We start from the raw sequence: 20269 nt of genomic DNA, 5'->3' as shown, positions 1-20269 counted from the left end.
CCTTGTTGTACATAGATTTAGATGTGGCGGCATTGGGTGGGTTTGGTTGGATTATAGATAGCGTGTGTTTACAGCGCCCTTGATAGACTATGCAATATAGTGATTTATAGACACTGCGATTCCTCATACTTTTATTCTACTCATGCGTACTCAGACATCGTATTTCTGGAATATCGCATTTGCAATATTTAGAGCAGTTGATGACGGGATATCATACCCGATAACTTATCAACGGCGGCACTCGCCACTTTCCACATCACAATGACATGAACTCCCCGACAGGATTGCAGGCATGTCCTGCCCACAGTCCTCCCAAGTTTTAATGAAAGATACAATCTCCGACTGTAGCAGCAACTACGGATCCGACTTCACACCGGATGAAGAGGATATCTTGAACGAACTACTCGCCCAAGCCGTCACGGAACACGCGGCTCTCCACGCGACACCACCGCCGCCGCCGCCGCAACCATCGACGACCTCTCCAGCCGCGAAGAGGACAAACCACCCCATAGGCGACATCGAAGATTGCCATGTTGCTCCATCGAGTCCTCGGACGCCCAAGGTACTGGGGAGGCAAAAGCCCGTATGGCAAGTTTCGAGGACTTGGGGCAGTCCCGTTGCGGGGAGAGCAGGTCAGATGGCAAGCAATGGTGGCGCCGCGTTTGGTATTATCCCGTTTTCTTTCCGCCTGGTTTTGGTGGTTTGTGTTTGTTGTGGGGCGCTGACGGTCTGACGAAGCGTTTAGTTGAGCATCCGAATTCTACTGAGGGCCGGACGAAGGAGCGCGAGAGGCATGTAGCTCGCGAGAAAGAATGGGCTACCGGTGCTACGGATGCTGTTGCGGATAACCGGGCGCCGATTGAGAGGTTTCGGAAACCGCCTAATAAGGCTTTTTCGGTCACGGATTTGATTTCGCCGGCGTGGTGCGAGTTGCAGTATTGGTATACGTTGACGAAGTTTGGGAGGAAGAGGAGGACTCCGGCGATGAAGCAGGGGAGCACGATACATAAGACGTTAGAGGATGAGCTCTATACGACGGTTCCGGTGGAGATTACGACTAAAGAAGATGCGCTGGCGCTGAGGATATGGAATATCATACAAGGGCTGCGGACGTTGAGGGAGTATGGTATCACTCGAGAGTTGGAGGTATGGGGGCTGGTGGATGGCGAGCTGGTGAACGGGGTCATTGACCAGCTCTCCTACGAGTGTCCGGACTCAGAGCTTGAAGCGACGGCTGCGTCGTATTATGCCGACGTGGAGGCGTCGAGGGCTGTGCTGCCCGAGTACCAAATGTCGCTTTCAGATTACCTGTTGTCGCCGTCGCAGGGTGGCAAACGGCTCACTGACCTCTCCTGGAATGGTGAGCAAGAAGACAGCTTAGATGACTCCGGAATCGGCAGTCAATCTTCCTCAGAGGCTTTCAGTCTGCCTCGTATATACATGACAGACGTCAAGACCCGAGCTAGTGCCTCTGTCCCCACTGTGAAGAGTTCATCGTTCCGGCCGACACTGCTCCAACTCCAGATGTACTATCATATGCTCAATCGGCTTGCTACCAGTGAGGATGTATCCATCGAACTACTTGCCTCGCGCTATGGCCTGGATCCCACACGCACATTCACCGACGCCTTCATAGCTGAAGTAGGCGGTCTCAACGACCAATTCTTCGATACATTATCATCGCAAGAATTTGACCGCGACTTTACTCCGGAAGATGCGGCTGGACGACGTACATCGTACGGCGCGGATTCTGCACCCCCTGGCAGCCAGGACTCGACCAGTATTCTTCTCGCGCACAACAACCTGACCAGCCTCTGGAAGCTGATGAAAGACCAACTCCGGCTCACCTTCCTCCCACCGGCACATTCGACACCAGTATCAGTGGCACCCTCAATCCCTTCTGAGTTCCAACCGGGCTTACTCGAGCCTTATCCGACTGTGCTATCGCCTCTTCTGACCGCCCGATACCTGTCATCAGCTCCAACAACCGACACGGAGTCCCGATTGCTAGGCAGCCGCTCTTTCCTCTTTGACCCCACGGCTCTGACAGCCTATCTATCTGACCAGATGGAATGGTGGCGTGGCGAGCGTAACCCGCGGGGTGTCGAAGTCATGGATGCGTGGAAGTGCCGGATCTGTGAGTTTCGCGACGAGTGTTCTTGGCGTCAAGAGCGCGAATTGGCCTTTGCAAAGCGAAGAAGGAGAAGATCGTCTTCGCTGGCTGTTTGATTATTTTAGATCTGGTTTTTGTATGGTTTTAGGGCATTGGTTGGCGTTTGGGAGGATAATCTGCCTCCAGCATTTGGTATACACGGAAGGTTCCATTGCATCTACTAATGTATCTGAGATTAGACTTGTTGTTGGACTTGAACAGACTTGGGCGAGTTACAGAGACAAAAGATGATATGATCATAGAGACATACCCTTTACAATCTCATCAAGATACAACACCCAGCTACAAAGAAAGAAAGAAAGAAAGAAAGAAAGAAAGAAAGAAAGAAAGACATTCATCAAGTCATCATATCTCATAACACAACATAATAAGACTAAAGACACAAGGACACCCAAACACCTATAAATAAATACACAAACACCAAAAAATCAAAACGGATAACTCCTAACCTCCTCCTCCTTATCCACTTCCAAACCCTCAGCAACCTGCCTCTCATGCATACGATCCAAATACTCCAACAAAACCTCTCCATACTTCTCCCTCCCCTTATACCTCGCCACATCCTCCCCCCAACTCCTAACCGCCGAAGCCAACCTGCCAGGCACATACGGCTCCTTCACCACCTCCGTAATGGGCTCAAAATAAGTCCTAATCGTAAACACCACCGCCCCGGACCTAGGCAACCTCCTCAAACTCTGCCTCTCAGACCGAAAAAAATGATGCTCAATCGCCCGATTCTTCTCCGCCGTATTCCACGACACCGTCTCCCCATCCTCCGACCCGATACTATGCGACCAGGGCAGACTCTCATCCACCTGAATAAAATAGTTATTTCGGAGCACGGGATCCTCGGGCCGTAGCCTGCGGAAGAAATTCAACATCCCCTTTTCGAGCTTTTCTTTGTAGCCGGGCACGGAGCCAGAGGTGTGGATTTCGGAGAGTCGCATGCCGTATTTGTCTTCGAGGCGCCAGAAGCCGGCGAGGAGGATGGAGCCGGCGAGGAGGTAGTATTCACCGTCGGGGCGTTCGAGCATTAGGGCTAGGTCGTCTTGGATTAGGCGGCCGCAGGTTTGCATGGGATCTTCGGAGAGGGGGGGGACTGTGGTTAGGGTTTCTTGGGTGAGGAGGTTGGTTATTCCGGTGGGGGTTTTGCGGAAGAGGGTTGGGTAGCGTTCGGGGAGGTAGGTTGTTCTGTGTGTTGGAGGTGTTAGTTGGTGGTTTTGGTTCTTTGGGGGTGGATGGTTGGTATCGTGGATAGGTTGTGTGGATGAGTGGATGGGAGGTATATGGAGAGGGGGGTGTATGGAGAGGAAGGCAACGTACAATTCTTCTAGTAACTCCATAGCAGCGTCCATGGCTTCAGGGGCCGTTTTGGAACATTTCGCTCCTCGCTCTTTGATCCGACGTGCTTTGTCGGCGTGGTAGCGTGGGTAGTGGTTGTCGAGCTCGATCCATTCGTCCCATTTCATGCTTCGCAGGCCCATTGTGATGAAGTATTTACTGTGGGTTCTCTGTTAGCTTATACAGCCTGGATATACTCTGTATAGAAATATGGTAGTCTGGTATGACTTACGGTCCGTATCTGAACGGTCGGTAGGGTTTTGGCTTGGTGGTATGCACGTCCCAGTCTGGATACGGAGCGGCAGGCGGTCGCTTGAAGTCGGATGGAGTCCATTCTCCCGGTTTGCGGGTGGGCTGTTTGAACTTTGAAGCGGGGGACAGGGACTTTTGTTCGGGGTCGCTCTCGGGGGATTTCGAGCTGTGGTGTTTCTTCCAGAGGGAGTGGAGGAGATAGGTGGTTAGGGTTGCGAGGAGGCAAATGGCGGTGACGTTGGAGAGGTGGTGTTGGGTGATTGTAGTTGGGAGGGCTGTGAATATCATGTTGGATTTCTTTTATAGTGATACTGTTTATGTTATTGTTGGTATCATGAGAGGAGTTGGTTTCTATAGGTATAGATCATGTTGTAGGGAGAATGCTACAAGTAGGGTTGGGATATGGATGAAGGGGGGTAGATTTAAAGCATCATTATCCACCACGTAGGATGCAGTACAGCATACGGATGGATACATTATGCAGCAGAGCGTTATCAAGCCTGGAGGCAAGGGATCAGATAGTCAACTGCCGTATCTGTTAATCGGATGCGATCGACATCTAAAGTTTGCGGGGAAGAAGATGCTTATCTCTGCAGCTCCGGGGGATCTTTTGTCTCCTTCAGGTATGGTCGCACTGCCGCCCTACGTGTTTGCCTCTGCGGGTTCGCATCTCGGATACGAATGAAGGTAATATCCAGAGATAGCATTCTGGCCTATTTACATTGGTGGAAGAGCCGTCTTGATAGTACATGTGACCATTTAATCCGTCTCGGCGCTGACATCACGTCGCCGTAGGAGGCAATATTGCCCCCATTTACGCTGGAGTTGATCCGGGAGCCCCGGCAGATCAGGAACCCAGATCAGTCGGCCTATAAGACCCGTTTGTGAAGCATCGAGGAAGGGCTTGCACGACATCACCTCCCACTGTGACTCGTCGTGGATATAATCGGGTTCCAGCTCGGTTGCATCGCGACTTGGGAAGTATGAGTCGACAAGGAATGAGCATTGGGAGATGTCAACCTACGTTCGGGATTAGCTGATGGAGATATAAAGGTCGTCTTGTTATACACTTACGTATTTTCCTGGGTCCTCCTGGTTCAAGTCGTTCATGCCTTCGGGGATCTGCGATGTACCGTCGAAAAGAGCAGGATAATCCGTGGCATCGGGGAATTGGCCAGGGAGCAACCCCCGGAATTCGCTGCGAATAAACTTGGCCCGCATGCCATCAGGGAGGAAGAACGAAGATGGGAATCGGTACCACTCTTTACCGAAGCATACCGAGTCGCCCGCTTGGGGAATGTCCAGCCGCTCCAGCGGTTCGAATACCTTGAGAGGGGCGTTGTAGGCGGTGATCAAACCGACAGTCCGCAGCAAGCCAGCATTGATAGCAGCCAGAACAACAGCCGTTACGATGGTAAGCTTGGCTTGGGCTAACAAGGTTCCCTTGGACCCTTTAGAGTCCTTAGACCCAACGTAGGTGAGGATTATGTGGATTGCGATCGCCGCATTGAGAGCAAGAAAAGGGTACGCCGGATACATAAACCTTTCTTCCTTGTGAGGCTGAGCGGTAAAGATCGCAAACCACATATAAAATGGCGCAATCACAGCTAAGGTTCGTAGCGGAATCTCCTTCTTGGTCGCTTGGGGTCGGAATATGGCCTGCAGAAGTAGTAAAGGTGCCGCAGACATCGCAAATATGAACCAGATATTGAAATTCAGTAGTAGATTCCTTATGTAGAATGTCCAAGGCTCTGTACCGAAGATGTCTGGACCCTTACCCTCGCCTCCAAAGATGTTGTAGGCGACAATATTCCAAGGTACAACAGCGAACTTACGGAGGAAAGCATAGTCAACCGCAATTTCCGCAGCCTGCGTCATATTAGCACAAGACGGAGATCATAGACTGTCAGTCCGTAGTTGCATACCAGGATTGCCAGACATCTGATGGACCCGTTAAAGATACCAGAGACAACTGTTCCTAGGGATCCCGAAATAACGCCGACAAGAAGCTCGGCGAGCAGAAGTGGAACGATCAATGCACCGGCAAAAGGCCAGCCGACAATCGCACCGAGGCCAAACCACATAATTCCTTGCGCAATCTTCTGACGTCGCCAATCCAAGAAGGCTGTGAGACCGAGCATGGACATGTACATAGTAAAGCTGGAGGGAAGGAATGCTGTGGAAGCGTGAAACATGCCCGGGCTGAACGCAACGATCATAAGAAAGAACAGGCCAATCTTGGGGCTTAGTGTTCGACAGATTGCCGCATAGAGTCGGGTCTGACAGGCGGCGCAAACGAGGGCAAGAAAAAAGCGGATCGCATAGAATTGAGAGCTTTTCGTAACTAGAGCAAGGGAGGCCACTTTCCCGACAATGGCATGAATGGTAACATAGAGCCAGCTCCGGATTGAATACACCGGCGAGTACTCCCACGTCTGAAGTCCGTATCCATGATCAAGGTAATGTGTAGGTTCCCAAAAGTTGAAGACTTCGTCACAGTCCTGAACGGGTGCAAGGAAAGCAGCAATTGCGTTGGAGATGAGGAACACATAGAGCGTTATATTCAATGGAATGTAATAGGGCGGTGGCGGGGGTCTGCGAAGGTCGCGAGTGTTAGCTTGATTGATAAAGGAAAGGAACTCTAGGTTTGATACCGTTTCTTGGACCGCGGTGCCTGCCCCGTTGGCATTGAGGAAACCTCAATTGTTTTCCTGGCAGATGCCATTTTGCTGACATTCGTCGAGGGGAGATTTATCAACATGTAAAGTTAAGGCATGGTTGAAGCTTAACGTAACAAACACGTTATCGATAAGAAAGCTTCTCCGGTAACCGCTACGGCAATTATGGCACTTCGAAAAAAAAAAAGTTCCCGCATTAGATTTTGCCTGCGATCATATCTTCAACTATACCATTATTATTATTATTATTATTATTTTCCCTCTCGCCTCTGGGATACGTCTTTCTCAAGGCTACAGAGACACATAATGAGTGATCGGCAGCCTCCTGTTCAACCCCAGCATTCCCTAGAGGATGCGAACGAGGGGCCTCCTGTGAAACGGACTTGCATGAATGATACGCCACCCATTGCACTAACACCTGCGGACGATGGAAGTGATTTCTACAACACGCCATGGGTCGCGCGCACGCCTGCGGAACCTAGCGAGAACCCGGGAGCAGCTATTCAAGGTCAAACCAATGAACCAGCCACGACATCTCACCCTTCAACACTGATCCCTGGGTTAAACCTTGTCAATGATAGTCTCAAGGATCTACAGCCGGCGCAGAGCGATCCAAGCCCGTCGCCTAACCCCGGACCCCAGGAAGGTGCGCATACGGATACGCAAAATGGCATGGATCTTGAAGAAACGGAGCCTAAGAAGCAAGAGCCTACCGTGGAGAACATCGGAAACGTTGAGGGGGAACAAAATTCGGAACCACGTAGCCAGGCCGAAGTTCCAAATCAACCTCAGGCGGACGACAACATGACCAATGGTGATGCAAGCGGGACAGGAACTGTGCCTCCCCCCGACGCTATGGAACATGATCAAGCGGAACAGGACGAGGAGGAGCATCCTGAATGGGAGATCGATTCTTCTCCGTACGAGTCATCTTCCGATGATTCTTCTAGCGATTCCTCAGATGACAGCGATGAAGACGACGAAGACTACCCAATTCTCAGCCCCGAAGAACAAGCGCGTATCCTGATGCAGGCAGAACTTGGTTCCGACGATGAAGGAGAGGGGAAGGGCAAATCGGGTGGTCATATTAGAACGGCAAATGAGATTCCAGAAGAAGCGCCCCCTATCCCGGATGTCACTGTGACTCCCGAAATGAAGATTGTGCACCTGGGACATGTGGAGGCAATTGTTGAGAACACGGTCCTGATCGCGGCGAACACTTCTGGAGAGTACCAGGTGCTGGAATCGGGCTCATTACTCTGCTTTGAAGACAGGAGTGTCGCTGGTGTGGTTGCTGAGACATTGGGAAGAGTTGAGAACCCATTGTATACTATCCGTTTCCCTACTGCCGCGGCTGTCGAGGAACGTGGTCTTTCTAAAGGAAAGGACGTTTACTACGTTGAGCAACATTCTACATTTGTGTTTACTCAGCCTCTCAAGGGAATGAAGGGCAGTGATGCTTCGAATTTCCACGATGAGGAAATTGCTGAAGATGAGGTGGAGTTTTCCGACGATGAAGCAGAGGCCGAGTACAAGCGGAAGTTGAAGCAGAAGCGGCAGGAGAGAAAGGAAGCCAGAGATGGTCCAGCAAAGGCTAAGAAGGGTCCCCCAGGTCCTTCCAAGCTCAGCCAAACCGAACTAAACTACGACGATAATGCAGGTGAAGATGGATACACACCTCTTGCTCGCCCGAAGAACTTCCATGAGATGATGGGTCGGCAGGAGGCACCTGTCGAGAATGATGGACCCACTGGTAGAGGTGGTTTCCGTGGTGGTAGAGGCCGGGGCCGGGGCTTTGATCGCGGTCGAGGTGGCCGTGGCCGTGGAGGCGGACCAAGAGAGACTCAGCGCCAGTCATATCAACAGCAAGGGTCGGACGCGCAACCTCAATCTTCCAACTACAGTCAACACGCGTACCAGCAAACCCAACCTAATGCTTATGGAATGCCACAACAATACCCTGCGTACCCATCTTTCCCGCAGCAGCAACAACAACAACAACCTCAACAACAACCTCAACCACAGCAACAGTTCGGTCAAGCTGCTGCACCTCCTGGCTTCAATTTCCAGATGCCATTCCAGCAGGCTTATCCCCAACAAAACCCTTACCAATTCCCACACAACATGCAAATCAACCCATTGTTCTTGGCCGCCTTGCAACAGCAGCAACAACAGCAGCAGTATCAACAACAGCAAGCCCCTGGGCAACAGCCGGCGCAAGCGGCAACCATGAATTTTGACCAGGTCAAGGCGCAATTAGACCTGTTGCGTCAGCTGAGCAACAACAATCAAGGACCACCTCGCTCATGAGCGTTTGATACCATGTTGATCTGATTAGGGTTTCCTTGCTTTTCTAGGTTTGGGTAAAACTGATATATAAAGTTTGCATTATTGGGGAGTTAGGCATCTATCCTGGATCGGCTTAAAAGTTTTACGTTGGGTCATTTCTCTTGTTGATTACGGAGTCTTTATGTATACAACGTCAGGAGGCATGTCATTTGAGTGATGCGGGCAATGTGAACAATGATCGCTTATTAGACCTGGCACATACGGGCCATGGTTGTGTTTGTTTAATAGAGATAGAAATGTTCTGCCTTTCGACTAGAATTTGTAAATAAAGAAGAATAAACATCATCGTCATGACCATGACTCGCTCTGCTTTGCGCTCTTCCCCAGAGCCCAGAAGTTCTCCAGCTTTGCTCGAGCCAAGACGTCTTTCGCTTGAGAATCTGTTTCACACACTCGTGCCCCCAACCATTTGCGGAAAGCTCGAGTCTTGACTTGACCTTCCCACAAGAGGCTGCATGTGTTAGAGCTAAGATCTTTCAGATCACCCGTTTGCTCATCTTCAGCAGCAAGCCATGCCACCTGGGCCTCCCTGTTGCCTTCCCGCACAGCATTTGGACCTGCGTTCTCTGTCCAGTCTATCCGGTTCAGCATAAGCTTCCTGTAGTTGTTGATAGAGTGGGAGCCACCCTCAACAATCACAAGATTGAATTTAGGGTGCATGACAACGACCCCAGTAAGAGCATTCTGTTCGGCATTCTTGCTGACTTTGAAGCGATTCCGCCCGTTCGCAAGACTGTCGATGCGGTAGACTGACATGAGAATTCCTTTTTCGGCATCTTTCTCTTGTTGCCTAGCCAGCTTCTCTCGCCGCTCTTCTTTTGTCAGCTTACGCTCTTCATTGGCTTCCTCATGCTTATTACGACGCTCTGCGATCTCTCGCGTTACGCGCGCTTCAACAGCGGTAGGGTCCTTAACGGCTTGTTCACCCAGCACCCGCATGAGGTTCGACTTTTTGACTTTCGGGGGAGGAGCTGGCTCAAGTCCTAGTCGGATCTTTGCTTGTTGCTCCTTCAAATCGGCCATTCGCCGCTGGCGACGAATCTTAGCCTGTTCCTTAGGTGTAAGATACATAGGTTTCTGCTCTGGCATATGCTTATCTTGTGGAGGGTCGAGAAGAACTGGGTGCTGAACGTATTGAGTCACTATGGTGTCCGGTGTATCGATCTTTAGATTCCGTTCGTCTTCGATGCCGGAATAGTCCTCCCCGTCCACCAGTCCTTCATCCCACCATTCAATTGCTGGTGGAGCTGGAACAAGAAAGGCCTTTTCGATATCCAGATCTTCATCGATACCAGCCTGTCGTGCTCGCTCGGCAATGCGTTTCTTCATCGCCTCCAATTGAGCCTGCCGACGCAGAGCAGCGCCCTGCTGTATGTATTTACCCTTTTGGTTAAAAATAAGTTGTCGCGACTGTCGTGGCTTTGCAATCGTAGCTTTCGGACCGAGGCTAGGGTCATAATAGGGATTGTTTCTGATTTCCTCCAAAGAAGGACCGGAAAGATCGAGCCCTGCTCGATCCGGCCTCCCACTGGTGACCGGAGATTCTGTTCGACGGTTTTTCGATTGCGTAGACTGTCTTCCCTTGGCACCGCGAAACTCAACAGTGTCCGACAGCAGAGCCGGATGAAGGCCGACATCCAGACCACCCCGACCCTTCGACGAGCCATCGTCTTCTTCGAATGGGGGAGGCTGAGGCGTCGGCGAGGGTTCGACTGGTCGTTGCTGAGCTGCCACACTGGCCCTTCCAGTAGCAGCCGCAACTCTGGCTTTCATCTGCTCTAATCTGGACATTGCAGGGGAAGCGGCCGGAGGTGTAGGACTGGGGCTTGGTGCCGCTGATGGTGTAGATCCTCCTCTTGCAGCTTGAAGCCTCGCACGTACAGCTTCGGCTTTCGCTCTCGCTTCAGCTACCATCCTCTCGATATCGGGCTTACCAGAGGCTGGAGCCCCTTGCCCAGGTAATGGGGATCCATTGTTGGAACGTGATCTTTTCTGTGTGTTATTGTCTTCGTCCTCGGGGTGAGGTCGCTTCAGCATGTTGCCTGACAGGTCCGCCATTGCTTGAGGCAGAGAATGAATGCTGCACTCACCCACTGGCACCGAGCGCGACTCAAAGTTGGCGTATGAAAGGTTGGCAAACGAGTGTCGGCAATCCGAGAACTAAAGTGAGAAAACAGCGCGGATACTTAGCAGTGACACGGGCATAAATCACGGGGCGATCACAAACGTGGGTCTTGGCGGTATCGCACGGCAGAAAAAAAGTTGGGTGAACTTTTTCTTTTCGCAGCGACAAGACCGAACGAACCCGCTTTTGCTCCTCCAGACCAACAGGTAGTCGCATAGCCAGCTTCTTCTGTCGCTCACGGAGCTGCAGGGAATCATGGCGAACTTCGCACGTCCTGTGGCTTCCTCTATTTCGGGGATTGACTTTTCCGTTTACAATGATGAGGATATCAAAGCCACCTCGGTGAAGCGAATCCATAATACTCCGACTTTGGATTCCTTCAACAATCCTGTTCCTGGTGGTCTGTATGACCCTGCTATGGGAGCATGGGGTGACCATGTGTAAGTATCTTCCTCAGCACATTGTTGTGGTCTACAGTCTTGTGTTTCGCTCCAGCCTTTTTTTTAGCTCTTCGACTGACCGGACCTAGCTGCACAACATGTCGCATGAGCTCATGGTCCTGCACTGGCCATCCTGGGCACATCGAGCTACCAGTTCATGTGTATAATGTCACGCACTTCGATCAGATGTACCGTCTTCTTAGGGCGCAATGTGTATACTGCCACCGTCTTCAGATGTCTCGCACGCAAGTCAATGCCTACACCTGCAAATTGCGACTGTTGCAGTATGGCCTGGTCGATGAGGTAGCTGCGTTGGAGTCAATGGAACTCAAGAAGGGATCAAAGAAATCGGCAAAGGATGGAGACGAGTCCGAGGACGATGGGGATGAAGATGAGGATGACCTCGTGAAGCGCAGAAATGTGTTTGTCAAAAAAGCTATTCGTGAGGCACAGGCGTCGGGTAAGCTGAAGGGCTTGATGGCTGGAGCCAAAAACCCGATTGCTGCAGAACAAAGGCGGGCTGTGGTCAGAGATTTCTTCAAGGATATTGTCGGTATCAAGAAGTGTGCCAATTGCTCAGGGTGAGTTCTGATCACTTTCCCAGTTTTGTTGCTTGCACACGGGTATTAACTCCGAAGAAAGAATCTCGCCAGGCTATCGAAGGGATCGGTATTCGAAGATTTTCCGGAAAGCTTTGCCCGAAAAGGCTAAACTCGCTATGCAACAAGCTGGGTACAATGCGTCAAACTCCTTGATCATTCTTCAGGAAACCAGAAAATTCAATAGGAAAGAGAAGGAGGCGCTTGTGAACGACAACGCCAGTACTACATCGGAATCTCACGGAGCGGAGGAGGAGGTTGCTCGTGGCAATGCCATCCTGGCGCAGGTGGACAACAAGAAGACTGGTGATGGCGGCCAATTCATGCCATCACCTGAAGTCCACGCCGCAATTTCTTTGCTGTTTGTTAAAGAAGAGGAGATTCTGAACCTCGTATATACATCCCGGCCGATGTCAAAGAAGGAGTCTCGTGTTGACGCAGGCATGTTCTTCATCAAAAACCTCTTGGTGCCACCAAACAAATATCGACCTGTTGCTTCCCAGGGCGCCGGTGCTGTTGTCGAAGCCCAACAAAACACGGTGTTCACGCAGATCTTGAAGAATTGTGACATTATCAACCAAATCAGCAAGGAAAGACAGAATGGAGGATCCGACTCTGCCATGCGTGTGCGCGACTATAGGGATCTGCTACACGCCATTGTACAGCTTCAGGATACTGTGAACGGTCTGATTGACCGTGATAGGAGTGGATTGTCCGGCCCCGCGGCGGCCAGCGCTCCCAATGGTATCAAGCAGATACTGGAAAAGAAGGAGGGTTTATTCAGAAAGAACATGATGGGTAAACGTGTGAACTTCGCTGCCCGTAGTGTCATATCTCCTGATCCCAACATCGAAACCAACGAAATTGGTGTTCCACTTGTGTTTGCAAAGAAACTGACGTATCCGGAGCCTGTAACTAACCACAACTTCTGGGAAATGAAGCAAGCTGTCATCAACGGTCCAGACAAGTACCCAGGTGCCGCTGCGATCGAAAACGAGTTTGGACAAGTCACTAACCTCAAGTTCAAGAGTCTCGATGAGCGGACAGCCTTGGCCAACCAGTTGCTCGCACCATCGAACTGGCGTATGAAGGGGTCGCGCAACAAGAAAGTGTATCGTCATCTTACCACCGGAGATGTCGTCTTGATGAACCGCCAGCCTACGCTTCATAAGCCGTCCATCATGGGTCATAAGGCTCGTGTACTCGCCAATGAACGTGTCATTCGCATGCACTACGCTAACTGTAATACCTACAACGCCGATTTCGATGGAGACGAAATGAACATGCATTTCCCACAGAACGAGCTTGCTCGTGCTGAAGCCATGATGCTTGCGGATGCAGACCACCAGTACCTTGTTGCCACTTCCGGTAAACCTCTGAGAGGTTTGATTCAAGATCACATCTCGATGTCTACGTGGTTCACATGCCGTGATAGCTTCTTCGATGAGGAGGACTACCATGAGTTACTCTACAGTTGTTTGAGACCAGAGAATTCCCACACAATCACAGAGCGTATCCAGGTTGTTGCCCCGACAATGATCAAGCCAAAGCGCCTCTGGACTGGAAAGCAAATCATTACAACTATCCTCAAGAACATCATGCCTCCAAACAGAGCCGGTCTCAACATGAAGAGCAAGTCCTCGACACCTGGAGATAGATGGGGCGAAGGTAACGAAGAAGGAACGGTTCTCTTCAAGGATGGAGAGTTGCTCTGTGGTATTCTCGACAAGAAGCAGATCGGTCCTACGGCCGGTGGTCTCATCGATTCTATTCATGAAATTTATGGACATACCATTGCTGGAAGGCTCATCGGTATTCTGGGCAGGCTTCTGACGAGATTCTTGAACATGCGCGCATTTACCTGCGGTATCGATGATCTTCGCTTAACCAAGGAGGGTGACCGTGTTCGCAAAGAAAAACTTAGCAAGGCCTCTGAAATTGGTCGTGAGGTTGCGCTGAAGTATGTAACTCTCGACCAAACGAAGGTTGCTGATGAGGACACTGAATTGCGACGTCGTTTGGAAGATGTTCTCCGTGATGATGAGAAACAGAGTGGTCTTGATAGCGTCTCCAACGCTCGCACAGCTAATCTGTCCACCGAGATCACCAAGGCCTGTCTTCCAGGAGGCTTAGTCAAGCCTTTCCCGTGGAACCAAATGCAATCGATGACAATTTCCGGAGCCAAGGGTTCAAGTGTCAACGCTAACCTGATTTCTTGTAACCTGGGTCAGCAGGTTTTGGAGGGTCGTCGTGTACCTGTAATGATCAGCGGTAAGACGTTACCGTCTTTCAGAGCCTTCGATACGAACCCTATGGCTGGCGGTTATGTTTGTGGCCGTTTCTTGACAGGTATCAAGCCTCAAGAATATTACTTCCACGCCATGGCTGGTCGTGAAGGTCTTATTGATACTGCCGTTAAGACTTCTCGATCCGGTTATTTGCAACGTTGTTTGATCAAGGGTATGGAAGGCTTAAGGGCTGAGTATGACACTTCCGTCCGTGAAGCCAGCGACGGTTCCATTGTTCAATTCCTGTACGGAGAGGACGGTCTGGATATTACGAAACAGGTCCATCTTAAAGATTTCGACTTCTTGGCCTCTAACTATAAGTCCATCATCTCCCAAGTCAATTCGAGCGATTTCCACACCCTGGAGAACGAGGAGGTAGGTGAATGGCATAAGGATGCTATGAGGAAGGTGCGCAAGACCGGAAAGGTGGATGCTATGGATCCTGTGTTATCCATTTACCACCCCGGAGGTAACCTGGGTAGTACATCCGAGCTGTTTGCTCAAGCTGTTAAGAAGGTAAGAAGGAGCTTATGCTTACACGAACAAAAGTCTCTTTTTCTGTCCAATATATACTAATAATTTACAGTACGAGGACGGCAATCCGGACAAGCTTCTGAAGGATAAGAAGAAGAGCATTGAAGGTATCCTCAGCAAGAAATCATTCGGTAACATGATGAACATGAAGTACTTGAAATCAGTGGTTGATCCTGGCGAAGCCGTTGGTATCGTGGCTGGTCAGTCTATCGGTGAACCATCAACTCAGATGACCCTGAACACTTTCCACTTGGCTGGTCACTCTGCGAAGAACGTGACGTTGGGTATTCCCCGTTTGCGTGAAATCGTGATGACGGCTAGTGCTCACATCATGACTCCCACGATGACATTGATTTTGAACGAGGAACTGTCCAAAGAGCACTCTGAAAGGTTCGCCAAGGCTATCAGCAAGCTCAGCATTGCAGAGGTTGTCGATAAGGTTGAAATCAGGGAGAGAATCACTTCTGGCAGCACAAAGGCTAAGGTGTATGATATCGAAATCTCATTCTTCCCCCCCGAGGAATACACTGCAGAGTATGCAATCAAGACAAAGGATGTACAGATTGCTTTGCAGAACAAGTTCATCCCCAAGCTTGTGAAGCTTACCAGAGCCGAACTAAAGAGACGAGAGGATGAAAAGAAACTGTCGAGCTACTCAACCGCCCAGCCGGAGATTGGTGTCTCTGTTGGTACCGTCCAAGAAGCTCCTCGGGGCGCAGACGACGACGATGCACCCGCAGACGACGATGACGAGGAGGATCAGGATGACGCGAAACGCGCCAGTGGTTCTAAGAATCGGTCAAACCAAGTATCCTACGAAGGCCCTGAGGGTGAAGAGGAGAAAATGGTCCAGGAACAAGATGCCGATGACGATGACGATATTGAGGATAGTGGCGAAAAGCAAACGAAGGATGTCGAGATGGATGATGCCTCTGATGACGAGTCGGATAATGAAGCGAAAGACACCAAGTTGCGCGAGGAGGATATCAAGGGTAAATTCGGCGAGATTACCCAATTCAAGTTCAACCCGAGCCAGGGTTCTTCGTGCACTATTCAACTGCAGTACGACATCTCTACTCCCAAGCTTCTCGTCCTACCTCTGGTTGAGGCGGCCGCTCGCACTGCTGTCATCCAGTCTATTCCTGGTCTTGGCAACTGTACATACGTGGAGGCAGACCCTATCAAGGGCGAACCTGCCCACGTCATCACAGACGGTGTCAACCTTCTCGCCATGCGAGACTACCAAGACATTATCCAGCCTCATTCCCTCTACACGAATTCGATTCACCATATGCTTAACCTGTATGGTGTCGAGGCTGCTCGCGCGTCTATCGTTCGTGAAATGACGGAAGTTTTCGAGGGTCACAGTATCTCCGTGGACAACCGTCATCTGAACCTGATTGGTGATGTGATGACCCAGTCTGGTGGCTTCCGTCCCTTCAACCGCAACGGTCTTGTCAAGGATGCCTCCTCTCCTCTTGCGAAGATGAGTTTCGAAACGACCGTTGGATTCCTCCGGGACGCTGTCCAGGAGAGAGACTATGACAATCTCAAGTCCCCGAGTAGCAGAATTGTTGTTGGCCGTGTTGGAACAGTCGGTACTGGTGCTTTTGATGTCCTTGCCCCAGTGGCATAATGGGTGGGTATGTGTGATGCATGACATCTTATATTGTCGTTTATTGTATATGAGTGAGCTCAAACGTGTATCTATTATGCATTTTCCTTGTTGATGTGTTCTATGACTTCTGGAGTTTCTCTCAGCGAAATCAAGAAAAGTCTTTCATTTTCTTCTAGAGCAACCATTCATGATGAAATTATTGAATAGAGAAGGCTTTTTCTTTTCAGATAACGTTCCACCTGAATACGGTCCATAGAATTCTTGCAGTTATTTAGGTAGCTCGGGAGGAACGCTCAAGTTCTTTTTCGTAAATATCATAAGTATTCTTTGCTATGGAAATTGAAAAGGGTGTATAATCTATATACATCTGTTATTACACTAACCAGCCAGCGGAATAGGAAGTCTTCAGTCCTTTACTTGTTAGGGTGGTCCTGGTCCCTCTATCTTACACGAGGGAACAGGACTTACAGTCCGGCTGGCTTTTCGGATAGACAGTTTTATTCCCCACAGCCTCTAGGATCCCTCTCCAGTGCTCTGGTTCAAGGACAAAAAGCGATACCAGTCTCTTTTTCTCACTTAGGCTTAGGTAGGGCTTACAAATTGGCACCGAATATTGCTCAAACTCGAAACAACCGCTATAGGAATACGGGACTTGGAATATTCAATGTCTCGAGAGGCTTGCATACGATGATTTCTGATCTCCCATCGAAGCATTATGTATAAGACGCAACATTCTAAGCAAGTACTTATTCTATAAATACTGTAGAACCTTGTTCTAAAGTTGTCATTAAGCTTTCTAAATATAGGGTACTAAGGGCCACGTGAACTATTGACCTTTAGGTCATTTAAATAGGGGTCAAGCTCATGTCGTCCTTTTTTGTTTGCTTGACCCTACCTAAGTGGGAAAGGAGCTTGCCTCTTGTCCAAGTGAACTGGAGTAAGCACTGGAGATGGCACTAAGAGCGGCGAGAAATAGAAACTGTCCACCCTGCAAATCCAGCCGGATTGTGTATATCCTGTTCTGTCATGGATGATAGCACGTAATATACTACAATATCTATTATCAATCTCAAGTCCACCGTCACAAACCATGCATCGTGCGTATCGGGTATTGAATGATGCAGGATGTTTGTGCGGTCTTAGAAAGACCGAGAGATCGGAAAACCATATTTAGCTAACAAACATTCCGGTGTACTGGCGTGGATGACAAAGCCCAAAATATGGAAAGAAAAAGTACTGCCTAGCTTGGCTTTCACTGTGCATCCAACATCATGAGGTCGTCGTCAATGTCGTCATCGAATTCATCTGCAGCGGCGGCAGCACCATTGGCAACACCGTTTGCGCCATGTCCATTAGCCAGTGCTTGTCGTCGTGCTCTCTCTTCCTCCAACATCTGCTTCTCTCGATGTCGTTCTAAATCTGCCAAGCTCCATGTCGAGATACCGTCCTGATCTTTGGCCTTAAAAGGCTGAGCCATGCCGCGTAGGAAGTTCTTCGCCGTGGCCACGGCCATATCAGTACTAAGGTTAGTTTCACTTTCAAGCATGGCCTGACTGATCCACTTGGGAAGTTGGGTCCGTTTCTTCTGGAATCGCTTATCAGCGAGAACCATGACTCCATAGTCATCCTTGCCACGAAGGACCCGACCGAGACACTGCGCAGCATGTCTCATCGCATCGAAAGATAAGAAGTCGTTCTCTCGAATGCGGTAATTTTCTCGAAGAAATTCAAGGCGTGCCTTTAATATTCTCGATTCGGTGTATTGGAACGGCACACCAATGCATATCACGGCACGACCGTAGTGATGGTCAAAATCGATACCTTCGGAGACCTTTCCTCGGGCGACGCACATTAAGATGGCTCCCCTTCCATTGCAGCAAGCTGTTCGATATGTCTCTAGCGCTAATGAAGACTCCTGCGCATCCGGTGTCTCGACAAGGATCAACTTATAGTTCCATATAGAATCCAAGATGCCCATGCCCTGCCACATACTGATAATGGACTCCATGTACAAATATGAAGGAAAGAAGACGACGATACCATCCGGTGTAATTCGCGAGAACTCTAGGACGATGTTCCCGTAATTACGCACCACACCCGGATCATTACGTATCTGGAATGAGGAGGAAATTTGTGCTTGATCTGAGCCACGAGTAACGACCATGGGTAAGAAAGAACGCCGTGCGAGTGTCATGCTGTATGATTCCTGCATGACAGTTGTGAATCCGAGCATCTTGGGATACATTTCAAGAGGTGATAGAGTTCCAGAAGTGATAATGACGGAGCTGAATCGTTCGAAGACAGGCTTGATAGCAATAGCGGCGTCCAAGCAAGTAAAATGCAACACAGGGTTTGGAACTGTCGCTGCCTCCGATTCAAAAGGTTCCAGAATTAGGAGAAACCCTTTGTCATACGTTGAGACTAAAGTCGCAAATGTTGCCACTTCCTGCAGCGGTTGATAGTCTTCTATGTTGATAAGTTCTAGCGTCCGCACAAGTGACGTTAGCCGTTCGGCGCAGAATCTTAAAGGTTTTCGCTCGATATAGGTCAAGTCTTTAACATGAGTTAAGAATGAGGGAGGGGTCTCGGAGATGGTATGAGTGACTTTCATTCGAGTCTTAAGGTATTCGATAAATCTCTTGAGAAAGGAGATAAAATGCTCCGCTCGGCGTATATTTCCCGGTACGGCTTCCTTGAGCAGATCGTCAGGGAGCACAGGATTTGAAATAAACTGATCCTCTTCCCTGGCTTGCTCTGCTTCACGAAGACCCTCAACGAGCTTGGAATATTCACTCTGTAGTTTCTCCGCATCCGAACTTTTCATCTCATTGATCTTCCGTTCCAAGTTATTTGCTCCCCTGGTGGCTTTCCGTAGCGAGTCCTCCGTTATATCGATACTAAGTGATTCAATGCAGACGTTATCGATGTTATGTGCCTCGTCGAAAACCACTATACAGTCTTTCGAGAATTCCCGCGATACTCGCTCTGCAATTTTGGGATCCAGAAGATAGTGATAGGAGTATATTATGACGTTGCAAAATGGCATCATCCGCCTTGCTGAGAAATAGGGACATTGTTTGTGGTCTTCGCCGTATTTGAGTAGTCCGTCGAGGGTGAAAACGCCTGGAGGTACAAGGTTGTGCGGTTCGAGAAGGTCAAGATTCTATACCAAGTCACAAATCAACTCATTGATTATCGGTCAGCATTTGCATACCTCGTGGTAGACACAGAGCTCAACGTCTTCGCCTCTCTCTTTTTTCTCTTTGACAAAGCCGGCAGTTAGGCTCCTGCACCTGGCATCAACGATCGTGCCACTTTTCTCCCTTTTGACAGACGGATGCAGGCATAAGTTCTTTCGACTAGTAAGCCCCAGAGCACGGAAGTCCTCAGTGTACCCGAGTTGTTGAGTGCGAAATTTCATTAGCGCCTTTAACTCTGCCAAAGCCTTTTCGATTTCCGACATGGTTCGAGAGCAGTAGATAAGCTTTCTATGCTCCGGATAATGCATCTGATAGGCGACAATCAAGGATAACAAAGAGACTGTTTTCCCGGTGCCCGAGGGCATTTCCAGGACACAGTGACCCCCGGCATCGAGGGTCTTCTTGAGGTCGCACATGTAGGCATATTGTTCGGGGTATATACGAGGATACGGGAAAAGAACAGGAAGGTCACTATCGATAAAAGTTGGAAGGTTAAATCTGACTGAAAAGAGCTTCAAAATGGCGTACTTACTCAATGAAAAATTTCATTATGACGACCGAGCGACGTGCTCCAAGTTGGGCTACACAGAAGGAAGCTCTCGGACAAGCTTACAACTTAAGACGGAGTTAAGGCCGCGGCCAGACTTCGTGACGAACTTTTCCTTATCGGGA

The 20269-nt window shown here is 49.7% G+C and overlaps 7 protein-coding genes across 7 annotated transcripts; 3 read left to right on the top strand and 4 right to left on the bottom strand.

The window, feature by feature from the left end:
* Nucleotides 1-126: 126 nt before the first annotated feature.
* On the top strand, nucleotides 127-2415 carry F9C07_1511874 (exonuclease V a 5' deoxyribonuclease-domain-containing protein). The gene is made up of 2 exons (XM_041291758.2): nucleotides 127-665; nucleotides 746-2415. The coding sequence occupies exons 1-2, from the start codon at nucleotides 293-295 to the stop codon at nucleotides 2227-2229; spliced, it is 1857 nt and encodes a 618-aa protein (XP_041145937.1). The 5' UTR covers nucleotides 127-292; the 3' UTR covers nucleotides 2230-2415.
* A 186-nt stretch (nucleotides 2416-2601) lies between these two features.
* On the bottom strand, nucleotides 2602-4054 carry F9C07_3642 (uncharacterized protein; the record flags this gene model as incomplete). The annotated part of the gene is made up of 3 exons (XM_071511116.1): nucleotides 2602-3364; nucleotides 3497-3673; nucleotides 3747-4054. 3 exons carry the CDS (start codon nucleotides 4052-4054, stop codon nucleotides 2602-2604), a joined length of 1248 nt encoding a protein of 415 aa, XP_071366344.1.
* A 471-nt stretch (nucleotides 4055-4525) lies between these two features.
* Nucleotides 4526-6491, bottom strand: F9C07_3641 (putative alpha-1,2-mannosyltransferase; the record flags this gene model as incomplete). The annotated part of the gene is made up of 4 exons (XM_041285765.1): nucleotides 4526-4786; nucleotides 4841-5635; nucleotides 5692-6361; nucleotides 6421-6491. The coding sequence occupies 4 exons, from the start codon at nucleotides 6489-6491 to the stop codon at nucleotides 4526-4528; spliced, it is 1797 nt and encodes a 598-aa protein (XP_041145935.1).
* A 259-nt stretch (nucleotides 6492-6750) lies between these two features.
* F9C07_3640 (putative snoRNP assembly factor Naf1) lies at nucleotides 6751-8754 on the top strand (the record flags this gene model as incomplete). Its single annotated transcript, XM_041285769.1, has 1 exon — nucleotides 6751-8754. One exon carries the CDS (start codon nucleotides 6751-6753, stop codon nucleotides 8752-8754), a length of 2004 nt encoding a protein of 667 aa, XP_041145934.1.
* A 327-nt stretch (nucleotides 8755-9081) lies between these two features.
* On the bottom strand, nucleotides 9082-10851 carry F9C07_3639 (putative U4/U6 small nuclear ribonucleoprotein; the record flags this gene model as incomplete). Its single annotated transcript, XM_041285764.1, has 1 exon — nucleotides 9082-10851. One exon carries the CDS (start codon nucleotides 10849-10851, stop codon nucleotides 9082-9084), a length of 1770 nt encoding a protein of 589 aa, XP_041145933.1.
* A 201-nt stretch (nucleotides 10852-11052) lies between these two features.
* On the top strand, nucleotides 11053-16671 carry F9C07_2283226 (uncharacterized protein). Its single transcript, XM_041291757.2, has 4 exons — nucleotides 11053-11358; nucleotides 11448-11939; nucleotides 12001-14761; nucleotides 14832-16671. The coding sequence occupies exons 1-4, from the start codon at nucleotides 11174-11176 to the stop codon at nucleotides 16413-16415; spliced, it is 5022 nt and encodes a 1673-aa protein (XP_041145932.1). The 5' UTR covers nucleotides 11053-11173; the 3' UTR covers nucleotides 16416-16671.
* Nucleotides 16672-17649: 978 nt separating this feature from the next.
* Nucleotides 17650-20146, bottom strand: F9C07_3637 (RNA polymerase II transcription initiation; the record flags this gene model as incomplete). Its single annotated transcript, XM_041291742.1, has 3 exons — nucleotides 17650-19560; nucleotides 19612-20068; nucleotides 20130-20146. 3 exons carry the CDS (start codon nucleotides 20144-20146, stop codon nucleotides 17650-17652), a joined length of 2385 nt encoding a protein of 794 aa, XP_041145931.1.
* Between the last annotated feature and the right edge of the window lie 123 nt (nucleotides 20147-20269).

This window comes from Aspergillus flavus, chromosome 4 (genome assembly GCF_009017415.1).
Source record: "Aspergillus flavus chromosome 4, complete sequence".
NCBI classification, from domain to species: Eukaryota; Fungi; Ascomycota; class Eurotiomycetes; order Eurotiales; family Aspergillaceae; genus Aspergillus; species Aspergillus flavus.
The sequence above is the reverse complement of the archived record's forward strand: the minus strand, read 5'-3'. Positions and strand labels throughout refer to the sequence as shown.

Bases quoted from the DNA above. Each gene is read 5' to 3' on its own strand.
- F9C07_1511874 (XM_041291758.2), top strand. From the start codon at position 293: ATGTCCTGCCCACAGTCCTCCCAAGTTTTAATGAAAGATACAATCTCC. The intron at 666-745 runs GTATTATCCCGT...CGAAGCGTTTAG, and splicing joins CAATGGTGGCGCCGCGTTTG to TTGAGCATCCGAATTCTACT.
- F9C07_2283226 (XM_041291757.2), top strand. From the start codon at position 11,174: ATGGCGAACTTCGCACGTCCTGTGGCTTCCTCTATTTCGGGGATTGAC. The intron at 11,359-11,447 runs GTAAGTATCTTC...GACCGGACCTAG, and splicing joins GGAGCATGGGGTGACCATGT to CTGCACAACATGTCGCATGA. The intron at 14,762-14,831 runs GTAAGAAGGAGC...AATAATTTACAG, and splicing joins TTGCTCAAGCTGTTAAGAAG to TACGAGGACGGCAATCCGGA.